Genomic DNA, 15209 nt, shown 5'->3' with positions numbered 1-15209 from the left:
GAAGCACGCCAAAAGAGTCTTAAAATATTTAAATTCTACAAAATCTTATGGTTTAATGTATTATAAAAATGATTCAGATATAATTGGATATGTTGATGCTGATTGGGCCTCTGACACTATGGACAGAAAGTCATTTACTGGATATTGTTTTTTATATTCTGGATGTGTTGTTTCTCACGAATGTAGAAAGCAACAGACTGTGGCCCTGTCGAGTACAGAGGCCGAGTATATGGCTGTCTGTGAGGCCAGTAAAGAAGCTATATTTCTAAGAAATTTATTATATGAACTTATTAATAGGAAAAATGTACCAATTTTATTGTATAATGATAACCAAAGCGCTCAGAAACTTACAGAAAATAGTATGTATCACCGGAGAAGTAAACATATCGATGTTAGGTTTCATTTTATTAGAGAGGCTGTAGATAAGAAATTCGTTAAAATTGCATACTTAAATACTACAGAAATGCCTGCTGATTTATTTACAAAAAGTTTATGTAAAGTAAAGCATTACAAGTTCTTACATAAAATAGGTATTGTAAAAGTTAAATAGTATACTGTAGGAACAGTATTAATTAGTTGTGTTTTGTTTTTGGATTATTTTAATAAGTGGTGGTATTGTAATATATCAAAATAATACTGGCATAGATAAATGTCTTTGCAATGTAATAACAAGAAAAAGGAAAAATAAATGTTGTCTATGTTCGCTACTCAAATTGTTTTATTAAATAGGTCTTCCAGTATTCCATATGAAATTTTGCCGTTCCCTAAAATGTCCCAGAGATCGGATCCTAAGACGTGATTTAGGACATGCTGCTAGCATAATGAGGATTGACTTGATACACCTCCGAAACTTACTTTTGGAGAACTTTCAAGGCAAACAGGCTGGGACACGATATTGTTCTTTATAAGAATTTCTTCATAAAAAAAGTGCACATTACATCAAAAAGACGAGGTTCGAACGCTAAGTCCTCAACGTGAAAGGCTGCAAGTTAACGAGGAGGCTATCACTGATTTTGATTAGCTTAATTTACTTCATTTATTTTCTACGATACTAAAATATCGAATATTACCTGAGATATTCCATATAACCTCTTATTAAGGTATTTGAATGAGCAGTTAAATATTACCAACATGAAATTATGCAGTATTCCCACATAAAGTAATATTTACATCCAGCGAACGAGGCACGAAGCAAAATAAGATTAGAGTAAACTCAATTTCATCGTACCTCGGACATTCGATCTTTACGTTGTATGTCGCTTCAAGGGTCTTTTAAAGGGTAACTTTATTTAGGGTTACTGAGGTCATCGTCACACTATCATCAGGTCTATCCAGAGAAATATTTTGAAATGCTAAGCACGTTTTCACTTTAGTGAGTTTCGATTAAGTCAATTCAATTTTAATAATCTAAATGTATATGACCGATACTCTATACTCTCGTTATTGTATACATTGTATAACTTGAGTTCGTGAGTATCTAATCGATTTGTACTTTATGCCATAAGTTTAATATATTAATTTCATGAAAGCAGAAAGGCGGAGACACTCATATGACAGGTTTTCAACAGTCTTCAAGAGCAGCAAACCATCTGTGGCCAGTCTCAATTAATGATCTCAATGCAAGACTTCAGTTCTATTTGGAGCTAATTGCAAATGGACGTAAGCAGCACCTACTTGTTATTAGACGACAGAATAGTTGTCCACTACAATTTTATGAAAAAAACAGTGTAATGCACTAAACCAACCAAAATAAAATAAAAATAAAATTGATAGTAAAATGTAGCATAGTTTGTATTGGTCTGTCTAGAAATACCTACCTACATACCTACGGCTTCCTAGCGCAGCATCAGAATTTTTAGACCATTTTCGTTTGAGTCCAACCCAATTAAACTGAAACGAGGTTCGTACCGTTTAGAGATGGAAAAATTTGGCTTTGTTTCGCCATCCCTGTGAGATGAGTTCAATTTTCAAAAACTGACAAATCAAAGTCGATATTGAGATTGGGAGCAATAAGATTGTATGAAATTTCCGAGCACAAATATAGTTCAAAAATGCAACAGAAGAATAAATTAGCTGTAGTTATGATTTACAAAGGAAATATAAAATAAACTATGCAGTTAAATAAAATTGAACAAGCGAACGAATTCTCATCTATTTTCTAGTTCACATTTTGCGGAAATTGAAATAAAAAGCAGGAATAATTTTTAACCGACTTCAAAAAGGAGGTGGTTATCAATTCAGCCGGTATTTTTTTGTTATGTATGTTACACCAATTACTCCGCTGTTAGTGGACCGATTTTAATAATTCTTTTTTTATTGTGTAGTGACGAGCTGGAAGTTGGTCCCATTTAAATATGGTTAGGATCCATCGATTGGTTTTGGAGAAAAAGAGGGGAACTCCTCCACCCATGTAAATATAACAGCCATAACTTCGCCGTTTATGAACCCATTTTAATGCCTTTAATTTAGTGTGTGTGCAATTGCTGCAAGTTGGTCCCATTTAAACATGATGAGGATCAGAGTGGGTTCTGGAGACAAAATATGTAACTCCTCAACCGATGGGTATAATTGAGTTTTGTTTGAAGATATTTGGTGTAGGTTCTAATGAAATTGCAAAACCAATTTATCATTGACTATTTATGGGTCTGATAATGTGGCTCGGAGTCAAAATATGTAACTCCTCTACCGATGGGAATAATTGAGTTGTGTTTAAAGATATTTCGTGTAAGTTCTAATGAAATTACAAAGTCAGTTCATCATTGACTATTTAAGGGTCTGATAATGTGGCTCGGAGACAAAATATGTAGCTCCTCAACCGATGGGAATAATTAAGTTGTGTTTGAAGATATTTGGTGTAGGTTCTAATGAAATTGCAAAGCCAGTTCATCATTGACTATTTAGTTAGGTTAGGTTGGAACATATAAGACAATATAAAACTAAGCGAGCAGGGCGCGGCAGCGCCCTGCGAGCGGGCTGTTCCAATCAAACTCAGTAAACTCAGACCTTACCTTCATTCATGATCACGTTTTTATAATTTTATATTGTATTAATATAAATGTTAGTATGTCATCACTAAAAAGGGCGAAAAAAATTTTTTAACAAAAAATACAACCGACTTCGTTGTCACTACAAAGTAAAAAATAATTGAAATAAATGTTGGTTTAGTACATATTTCTGAAGTCGGCGCTCATATTAGACACGCTGTTTACATCGTTATCCAACGAAATATATTGAGCGCCGACTTCAGAAATATGTACTAAACCAACATTTATTTCAATTATTTTTTACTTTGTAGTGACATAGAAGTCGGTTGTATTTTTTGTTAATATTTTTTTATACTTAACAGTCTTAGTTGATAGAAAGAAACTTCTCATTTCAAGAGTAAGTTCGTGTCAGCAAAAGAAAGGAGTTCATGACGATTATAATACTTGGATAATTTTAATTTTGCCATCTTTGAAAGTTAAGAAAAGCTTCTGGACAAAGAAGTTTTCTAGAATGAATTATTTTGTCAATCTACATCGTTGTACCTGTCGGTAACTACAGTAGTAAAAGGCGGTAGAACCAGTATGATACGACCGGGGTACCAACGAAACGAAACATAATGTGTCTTTAGAAATACACATAATAGGTTATATGTATTTCTAGCGACATATAATGTTACGTAATTGCGACCTTAGCCCTACGAATTGGCAATGCATATGTGATAGACTTCATGCACAGCTCTTCTTGTGCCGCTTCTTCTCCATAGCGAAACACCTTCAGAAGCGGTGGTAGTTTGATGACTTTCAAAAAGTATTCTATATGAATCAATTTTGAATAAATGAGATTAGAATTTGAATTTGAACATGTTCTATATGGAGTTGGTCACAGGAATTAATAGGATGCAGTGACCACCTACATCCTAATTTCGTATTTCAATCTTTAAAAAAAACACGAATAAGGAATTTGGAGGTACACTCAGTTTCGGGAACATGGAGATAATGGTTTTGATTCCTTAGCTGTTACTACATTAAAGAAAATAGAATTTTACTATTTGTCGTTACCATATAACATGGTACACATCACGACAATGTTTACCCATACAAATATGTGCATATTGATCAGTTTAAACAATATTCATGTGTACGCAAACTACACAAGTGTCGTATATTATCGTGCCTATATTTTGATAAGTATTGGAATGTTCACTACATACATGATAAATTGGCCAGCATACCAGTTTGAATCCTCTGCTGAGTAATGTCCGTTATTAATCGTTATCACCTATCAATGCAATATTCTATCGAAGGTGGTTTTTTTTAATATTTTTCGGCTTATACGAACTAAGCATTGAACCGTAATATGTGCATATATGTAAATTCATTTTTTTAAAGACGCTTTCTACACCGAAAGCCCTACACTAGGTTACTCTGTGTCGTGGTTGCCATGGACACACGCAGACTAACACACAAATACCCAGACCCAGAACAGAAATCTAAACTCGTCATTTAGATAGACATATTATGCCTGTCTGGCCGGGAATCGAACTCGGAACCTTGTGCAGGTCATTTGGCAATATGAAACATCAAACAGTTCAATTTTCACAGCAAATTGGCGTTTTGTATTAAAGGGTGTAAGGCAGAGATATTAATATGCTATGTAATGTAATCCCCAGCAACAGCTACATTATATCCGTGATTGACCCCAGGTGGAACCGTGGAACTCTACTCCTACATACGATACATTACAAATGACCGTAGGTTGCAAGACCCTTTGGGTATACTGCACGCCCGTTTAATGTTTCCATTACCTAAAAAAATAACCATTTCAAGGGAGTATGGATAATTATTATACAACTAGGACAGGTGATGACGAGATATGAAAAATTACGAAGATTGTTCTACCGCAAATCCTTTACGAATCGTACAATGATCACCACGCACAACGATTTCAATTACACCGGTTATATTAAAATCAGCGAGTCGTAATAAAAATGGTTGACGTCAGACGCGACGCAGGCGGTAGTACCTAGTAAAAGTACTATAACTCTTTAATATACATGTGATAAATGATATTGCACGGACAATGGGAATACCAAGAAGTGTTGACATCAGACAAGTTGGTCGTAAAACTACTATAAAGCTGTGCGATTATGGTGGCTTCCTGAAAGTCTATAAGAAATGACGTCACACAATCATGAATCCATCTATCGAAATTTTCTAAACATCTTGTAATTAAACACACTAGAATGTTTTAAAGCTTAATTCGTTGGTTGAGAATTTTGAAAACTAGTCGAACTGCTGCCCTCATTAATACTCAATGTATAATCATTTTGCCTACGAAAGATCTGATAACTTCTAGTATGCAGAAATTGTCACATGTCGATCTTTGGTAAGCAGAATGTTAATGTCTCCGTCAAGACAATTGTAGGGTAAACCAGTACGTATTTGCATTTTTGTAGAAGGATGAGGGTTTGCATTTATGTATGCGGTGATCATCGTAATCAGGATATATTTTGTCAAGTTACATGCTTCACTTATAATCCATGTTCTACATATATAAGGTTGCCTACAGTACTGGCGGCAGAGACCACTTACCATCAGATAGACTACTTACTCCTTTTAACTTATATAAAAAAATGTGAAAGTAAAAACAAGTCTATAAACCATCCTCCTCCAAAGAATTCTTTCATACTTTGGCCATATAGTACTACGGAAAGACGACTGTTTGAAGAAGATCATGGTTGTTGGGAAAATGGAGGGAAAAAGACCTCGAGGAAGATCACCAACCAGATGGTCTGATCAGATCAAGGACTTAACCAAGATGTCTATCACAGAATGCCTATGACAAGCAGAAGACCGAGCACTTTGGCAAAATTCTCAGCACACTGCTAAGACGACTACCACAGCATGCACGACATTCAGCAATGAAGAAGCGACTAAGAAAAGAAAAATTATTCCATTCCTATAAGTCACATTGTTCAAGAGAAAAATAGGGCAAAGTCATACACACATATATTTGTTATACATTTACTAAGACGACGGATATCCTCCTTATTATTGGATTAGCGAAGACAGCATAATCCCGACTTACGCCTAATGCAAATCCGCTACATGTCAGAACGTGTCAACATGTCCCATAATATTATGAACTTAATTTTATTATGTTATTACAGTTTAATAATACGAGCATTATGTTTATTGCGTACGATTTATTTCCTCTTCAAAGGGAGACTTTGGTAGAATTTGGGAAAAAATAACAAATGTAATTCTTTGCAAGACGTGACCAATGAATACTTAATTAGAAATTAGTAATTAAATAATTTATAATAAATGATAAATTTTCAATTATACTCGTAGAAACGTGGCTAATACAAATTTGACTGGCATTTGTTCGAAATGAAATTCTCTGCAACTTTTTTGATTGTCCTCTATTAGTGATATCTAAAAGCCGTTAATTACAATCAGTCTTACCCAATTTTTCCCTATCACATTCTAAATTTGCAAAATATCGGCAAAACCTCTCACTGGGCTAGGTCATTATACCCGGGAATTGGTACTGTTCCAACAATTTGAGTTCGGAGCTTACAATACAAATGTAAGAGTTGAGAAAACTTCGAAAGCGTGATTCGGAAAGCGCCATCTCTTGATGAATTGCGGAAAGACATCATAATGTCAATATTTAGATCTGTAGACAGAAATTGTATAGAATGATTAATAATAACGGGCATAAGTTAGAACTCTTGAATAATTTAGTGGATCTGCAACAATTTTTAAACAACACAGCACCGGCACACATCTGCTATAAAATTGATAAATACATCCCTCCATATAAACATAAACATTACTCTTACATAGAAATATTAGGAAATAGCAAAACTGTACGGAAGATAAATTTCGTGTATAAAGCGCGAACTTTAGAAAGATGGTGTAAACAGACATTGTTTATGGATTGTAATATGTGAAACGTAGCAGCGAATCTCTGAAAATATGTTTCCTTGTTATATTATAACTATCTTTGTTCCCGTGTAAAGTGTGTGAAATTTATATTCATATCATACATACATCTGGGTAACACCTGCGATGCGCTTCTCGAGGACAGATCTGAATGCATTGTCCTGTATATTTTGGATAATTTTGGAATAGATGTTAAGGAAAACGTATTTAAGTTCTAGATTTGTTTTGTGTTTGATTTATCATTTAAATTTGCTACTCAGAGCAGAAATGCGTGTGTGATCTCACATAGGCCTTCAGTTCTATGTCGGGTTAATCACACATATCCATGGTTGGTAGTGACTAGTCACTAAAGAGTTGAGCCTACTGCCTACAGGTGGACTGAATATTTGATGTCTAATTGAACTGCATCAAGTAAGATATAACATATACTGAAAACTAAGTAAAAGTGATACTAAATAAAAGAATAAAAGTAATCTAGGCTATGAGAATTTAAATATATAAATATTAAATACATTTTTTTTCCAAAAAATTGGACACTTCGCAATGGTCCGCAATGGTAGTATTTTGGAACGAATGTAACGATTTCAATTTGCAATTAAATGCACAGAAAAAAGAGCAAACAGTCTAATCGATGTTTCTAAAGAATTTTGTTTAACACTTACAAATACTTCACTCGGAAATATATCACAAAATGCAAAATTTTGCTAAATTCCCAACAGCTAACCCTATTCTATTTTCCAGACGTCGACGGCGCTCATTTTGCTGATACACCTATCTCTGAACACCGTTGATGAAGGGCACGCCATAAATCCAAGTGAGTTGAACCGCTTTTATTATCTCCTATACCGAAACAATGTATCTAAGGCAGCTTTGTACCTATAAATAAAAATATTGACTTACTACTTGTTAAAAATATAGTTGTAGCAATACCAGTTGTAGCGGCCATAATTGCGTGGCTACTCCGTAGTTGCAATGCCGCGTATAAATCCATCCTTTACCATAATATCATTCCATCCAAACCAGAACACAGTAGTATATGCATTTATAGTCTAATCACGAAGGGTTATTTCAAGAACCTTCAAACGACTACACCTAATGTAGTGTTTTAAGAAGCACCTTTATAGGTGGTAGTCATTCAAAGTCTTTCAAACATTAATGTAGACATCGTGGAGAAATATCTCAGTAATTATTCAAAATATCAAATGTATTATATAACTACCAAATTTAGTGATGTAATTTTAATTCTGAATAACATATTTATATTAAAGGTATAATATCGAGTAAAATTCCGTAAATATCAAGAAGTCAAAGCAATGTTAACACAAAATATTCTCGTCATATTTTATTAAGATTTTTCAAGAACGCCTTATAAATATTTATTCTTTAAATTTGTAGTTTTTAATACATTTATTTATAGCTGTTATTAAATATATTTTAAATTTCTGAGCTGTTTATATTCATTCATTCATAATTCTTTGAGATATTTATTTTCAATGTTTTTGCTTATTAAACCCACGTCAAGGTTGTCTAGTAGAGATATTTATACCGTAAAGGCATCTAAATAAATCGGACTTAGTATGTTTTTAACTAGTTCATAATTATATACTTTAGGTACATTACCTTTTTATTAATACGAATAACTTTTATAATGTCTGTATATGTATAGTATAAAGTATAAGTTTTCTACGTTAATATTAAAAATATAAGATACTTTTGTTTCAATTAAATACAATGACAAGTCAAAAAAAATATATAAACAGAGAAAATTAGGGCACGACCGTGTGTATGGACGAAACCGAGTGCGGTCTTTATTAACAAAATCTTCTGAGAATTAAATTACAAAAACAAAAAATAAATCATTTTAAACCACAATACTTTCTACAAAGCTTAGAGAGTTGAGTCTTTATTAGCAATTCATTAAAACAATGAAAAAGAAGATAAATGCTGCATTTTAAACATGTAGTCCAACCGGAGATTGGCGAACGAATCGTTGGAACAAGGTTGCCTTATTGAATAGAGATAAGGGATTTTACACATGCGAGAGCGGAAATGAAGAATTTATGGATGGCAGAACCCTTTGTACGGTGGGAATGCTAGATCTGCCTTTGTGCAGGGTTTGACAGAGATGGCATAGGAATAGCCCGTTACACGTTAGGTACACCTGTTTCCAATACAGAGTCAAAATACGAGTATTTTAGTTTATTGCTTTTATTACAAAAATGCTACTGCCTACTCTCTACCCACCTTATCAACCCAACCAAGTAAAGTTTATGAATATTTGACAGATTAGTTCAGTGACTCTCAAATAAAACATAATGAAACGAAAGTCGATAAAATTATGGTTTAATTTACATTATTTTACATAAAGAATATTTTCTTTATCTAAATTATTGTAAATTCGTCTAAAGTAATAATTGACGAGGGTTATTTCACATTCACTGTAAAATACTTTTAAAGTAAAGTAAATATCGATACGTGGTACGTTGTACACTTATGTTATTTTATGTCCAATCTAGCATGTTGGTATAATACAATAGAATAATATACGTAAATTTTATTTACAAATTAGTTTATTCAATATATCAGTGACATAAGTAGTACTCATTAATTTCTGTGGCATCAATCTGGCTTAGATACTTTACATAACGTTTTTGAGAAATATTAAGTTTGTTACACTCTTAGATAAGTATAGATATCTCACCGCCTTGTAATTGAAGGAAGCCATTAAATGACTTAAACAGCTGACAATTGTGCTGTCATGGTGTAATTTACGCCGAATAATGTCGACATGCGCAGTTAAGACATGAAATCGAAGAAAAAGTGCGAAGAAATATCGTTTAAGTTAATAAAGATCTAACAAATACATTTTTTAATATTTTTCAAACACGAAAATAATTGACAGTGACAATTGTCAAAAGGTTACATTTTCTTGTTAGGAGCGAGTAATCTTTATTTATCTATGTATTATAACGAACGGAGTTTTTGAAGGCTGAGATTAATATCATGATACATAATACTCGTATCGTATTTTATAACCAGTATGTTATCCCATACGTTAATCTTTGAGTTATATCTCATTATTCTCTCAGCTTCTCCTTTTTACGAACTGCAATCTTTTAGATCATTTCTGGTACGATAGCTATGAATAATGGCTGTTAGTTTTGTAAGCTTTGAAATATTATTCTTGAAACTAGAGCTCTTTATCGTCTGTTATTTTTTGTAAAATGTGCTGTATTTTCTATCTGTGGCTTCGAATTATATAAAAATAGCTGAAACAATATAAGATTTACTAATTAAGTACTGGTAATAATACAACAAAATAACAATTAAACATTTTTATTACGAAAAATAATTATTAATCAAACATTACTTATTCTTTCCTTCGTCCATTACTAACAGTTTACGTTAAAAATAATGAACCTGAGCTTAACTACACATAATATTTGAACTAGAATAAAAAGTAAAATGAAAATACTAACAAAAGCCGTTTCTTTAGGCCTTCATTAAAATCCCGAGATAAAAAAGGGATAAGGGAAAGTAAAAAGCGTACTCAAGTAATACCAAAGAATGTTAAACTTACAGCTCAATAAATGGGAATGGGAGCTCAAAAATGGCTATGGCCGTAATACAAGTAGCAAAACATCCACTGGATCCATTAGACTCGGAAAAATTCAACGATACTTTCAGATAACGGATACCGGATCAGATTTAGGTTGAAAGGTAAAACTTTTCGTGATTCGTGTCTAATGGTACTACTGACACTTTTTGGAGCAGTAGATACACCTACTATTTACCCGTTATTAATAATCAAACTGTCCAATGATTTTCCTGCCAAGAAATTAATTGTAGAACTTTTTAAATTTTGATAGATGAAAATGGATAGATGTGTATTAATAACCGGGGGTAGTCAGTAGGACTACCATGAGTTTACAAAAGTATTACTCGCTAGCGAATGCGTAAAATAAATGTATGAAAAATTGTACAGCGCCTCTGGTGGTTACTCGTAGAACTAAAATCCGTAGTGACGTAACTCGATACGTAAAAAACCTATCGAAATCAAATCACTAGCGAATGTCATTATGATCTATTGCCATACAAATTCGGTCCCATGAGTCATTAATTTGACAGACGTTGTCAAGAAATACCGTAACGATAGTAGTTATGTTATTCACTAGCAAAATGACAATAGTTTTCTATTTACCATTTCTATAGAGGCGTTTCTATGCCAACTCATGGTAATGCTTCAGATGACGTATCGTGTCGTGAAGTTACGTGATCTAGCTATAGTCGACCAATCACGACGATGGTGACTCTGCGGGCTCTTTTACTCATTCGAAAAAGAAAACATTAAGGATATTAGATATGAACCAATCACATATGCTACATGTATTAAATAAGAATTTCTCGTGAAATATATCTTTGTTTATTTTCTAGTTATTTTACAACAAAAAAATACATTCTTACTGTATAAAACTTTGTTTTTCATAAAATGTATTCAACAAACAAACCCTGTAATAGTTTTACGAACGATTATAATATTTTCTTGCAAAAATATCTCTACCCATCATTGGCCTGATATTCATGCGCCGTTTATTACGTCCGCAGTTTAGGAATTTGGTATGGAAAAAGGACAGTATTGCTGAAGATTTTTGCATAAAATATTCATGTGGACGAAACCGCATTGAGCGGCATTTTCCACTCATCTTTTTACCCGACTGTTATACGGCGTTATTTCCACGCGTTAAATTTTATCGTGATGAATTGTATTGTTCTGCAAATCAGAAAAATACAAACGATTGAAGTGTTTCGGGTGTATTCCGGTCTTTAAATACTTTTTTTACAGTACCGTTAAATACCTCTTTGTTCTTGTTAAATGATTGCGTTTTTTTTTTTCTTTTTTTAAGTTTAGAAATAGCAAATGACCATGCAATTCACCCGATGATTAAAACCTTTGGTCTCAGGTACGTTGCTGTCGTTGAGAACTATGTTAGTGCCTCGGATAAGTTCACCTTCCTTACCACGCAATGAAAACCAGAGAATACAGCAGCGCTTAACACTGCTTTTATTAGGCAGAAATAGATACGGTAGGGTCTCCAGAGAGAATCTCAAAGGGTTCTACCAACCTTTAGATCGCGGATTTTATTATCAAATGTATTCAACTTACATATGTTCATCGATACGTCTGATGATCTGTCATAGCTCGCCAATATCTCACTCTTGAATAATTTGAACTCTTGAATAAATTGGATTAATAGTCAATAAATATTTTGTTATCACTATGAGGGTCAAATGTTGTCAACTTTTTTATTATTGTCTGTAGTCATTCGTATATTTTTTTACTCATTCCCAGGTTGTACCTGCATCCGCTTCACATCAACCCATGGGAAAGAGCGGGGTACCTTCAGCAGCCCGGACTACCCGCGACCCTACCCTCGGTCCACCTGCCTCCTCTACACCTTCATGGCTGAACCGCATCAGATCGTGGAACTCGTGTTCACTGACTTCGACATCTATAAGGAGCACCTGGAGTAAGTCAATTTTTTATGAAGTTTGGTAGCTATCAATTTAACCTAAAGGTAAGGTCTAGAAACTGTACACATTGTAGAAATTTACCTAAATTCAGTTAGAAAATGTACTAAAAATTGCGTGAAGTCTACTAATGCACAATTTGATTGGTAGTCTCTGGCCTAAAACTTCTTACGAGACCTGTGCTCAGCATATAAAACATATAGAAGTATAGAGGCTACCAAATATAAATACAAACACATTTTGAAACACACTGTCTGAAATATTTCAAGGTAAGTATATCTATATATGTATACCGACTTCATTTATAATTTCTTTTACCGTTTCAAAGGATGTCAATAATATCATTCCAATATATTCTATAGCTCAACGATGTTTTTCTTGAAAATATTCGTATAATTTGGAGGCCAATACAAGCTTGTGAGTAACTTGATCTACTTTCATAATATATTTAGAATCATTTTTATCTACTTATGTGTGGTTTCCTAATTTTGTATTTATTCTGTTTCAACTCTTTTTTCTGATTATGTGTTTAGTGTATGTAGTGGCGAGTGCCAAGTACCTACATCTAATTTGTGTAATTAATTAATTCGTACTCGCGCCTATTCGTCTCTACTCGACGAGTCGGTAAACCTGGTATAAAGGTTGTTGGATGGCTGCAATCGTTTTCATGTCCCACTGATGGGCACAGATCGGCTGTGGTGATTAACGCGATGATGGTTTTACAAACAATAGTATTTGTAAGTTGTTATTTTTACTTTTCAATAAAGACGGGATAAATCGAAGGATTATTTATTGTTTTTCTTATAAAGAATATCGTGTAGCCTAAAGGCATAAAATTTCCATAACGTTCGTACCCATAGAGGGTGATAAAACAATTGATGTCAGGACATCCATTGTATACTACGCTATAAACTTCATTTACATGTGAACGATGCCTCAACCAATTTCATCTTTGTGCTCACAATATTTATATTTAAAATGCTTAAATTTAAGATGGTACCAGCCGTTACTTAAGAATTAATAATCATCAGTTATTTAAGATAAGTAAAGTTTATTTAGTAGTAGTAGGATTCCATTAAATATTATAACATTGTATACGAAAAATCATAAATGTATATAATTTACGTATTAATTACTTTGAAATTGTATGTTGTTTTTTATCTTATATTTTCTACTATATATCTCTCTACCTACATTAGTGTGTGTTAAAATATAAAGAGCAAAGTAAACTTTTAAATAATTTACGCTAGCATTATTATTATGTATGGAAGTAGAAATAAACACTTAAATGAACTCATTATTAAAGCCACTAGCGTGCATCTTATTGAATTCAACCCTAAAATGTCAGTTCCAATGAGCTTCTACAAGCGCTTAAGCTACAAGCGTCGGATTTGATTATGCATAATTACTTACTAAAGATTAAAACGGGAGCGGAAACTTTGCACTGTTATAATTGCAAAGTCAAACGTTTTAACCCTTTTGCTGTGCATTTTTCCTACAAAGAGCAAACAGTTTCTTTTACAGTATAAAGGCCTGCTTTATGTGCAATTTTCATTATTGCTTTGTGCTTATTCGTTGCCTAAACGTATGTTTTTCTAACAATTTTTACTGTGATAATTACTGTAGGATTGCCTTTTTGGACCGGCATTAATCGTGGGTTGTTGAACTTTTACATTATTTTTGTAATATATCTCACACGGTTCACGTAACTTTATTTTGGGAATATACAAAAAAATCATAAAAAAAGAAATAAACTAATATTATGGTTTGTCTATTTTTTTTAAGCAAAACCTAAGATATCTTGAAATATACGTAGACCATGTCCTCTGACATAAAAGTGCAATAAAAACCAATTAAGCCATTTAAAAACTTGCATAGAGACAATATTAACAAATTTGAATTACCATATCGCGTTAAAGCATAATTAGTAATTTATACAAGGATAAATTATTTTAAATTACGACAGAGACCGCAATTTATTTTATTAATTCATTTATGTAAATAAATTTATAAAATAAATTGCGGTTTCTGTGATTTAAATAATGTACATTTTAAAAACAAAATTACATTTATAGGAACATAAATATTGAAATTATTTTTCGAATATTGAATCCTTGATTCAGGATTGGAATTGAAATTACAACGCAAATTGAAATGTCGTTGAGATGAGAAAGATGAGATTCAAATATCGGAATAATTTATTCGATATTAAAAGATGTTTATCCTGTATTTTATCATAAATTGTAAACATTTGCTTCGTATCGTCTGCTATGTCATGAATTTAATGGAACCATTTTATTTACATTGGAAATGATTGTTTAAAGACATCAAAAAGACATGTTGGAAGATTACTTTGAAATATAAATTAGAGCCGGGACAGTGTCGTCAAATGTGATCGATGTCTGACAATAGGACATAAGTAAGTCACATCTGATTCATATAATCATTTTTTAAATAACACAATTCACAGGTTTATTAATACACAAAACCCGATGTAAATGAGTCGATACGCTGTACTGAAAAAAAAAATTTTGAAATATTCAATATTCAATGTTACTCGTGTTACTAAGAGGAATCTCAAATATTAATGCATCAAGCTGTTTCCGTAAAGAATTCGATATACCTACATACATTCGAAAAATAACTTAAACTTTAGATTAGTCCATTACGATGATCTCAGATATTACGATTAGATTCTCTGTCTTCAAAGCTGTACATTCTGGCAGGATACTTTCCGGGGTACTA

General features: G+C 32.9%; 1 protein-coding gene across 1 annotated transcript in view; it reads left to right on the top strand.

The window, feature by feature from the left end:
* The window catches only part of LOC140757978 (suppressor of lurcher protein 1), an 88631-nt gene that overhangs the window by 40678 nt on the left and 32744 nt on the right, over nt 1–15209 (top strand). Inside the window, exons 3-4 of the mRNA XM_073093905.1 lie at nt 7677–7749; nt 12286–12463. Of these exons, the coding sequence (XP_072950006.1) occupies nt 7677–7749; nt 12286–12463 (251 nt within the window). The remainder of the gene's footprint in view (nt 1–7676; nt 7750–12285; nt 12464–15209) is intronic.

Source organism: Epargyreus clarus, unplaced genomic scaffold (assembly GCF_041222505.1).
Source record: "Epargyreus clarus isolate Ecla_fem2 unplaced genomic scaffold, WU_Ecla_fem_2.2 ptg000005l, whole genome shotgun sequence".
Taxonomy (NCBI): Eukaryota; Metazoa; Arthropoda; class Insecta; order Lepidoptera; family Hesperiidae; genus Epargyreus; species Epargyreus clarus.
Note: the sequence above shows the minus strand (reverse complement) of the source record. Positions and strands in the feature narration are given on the sequence as shown.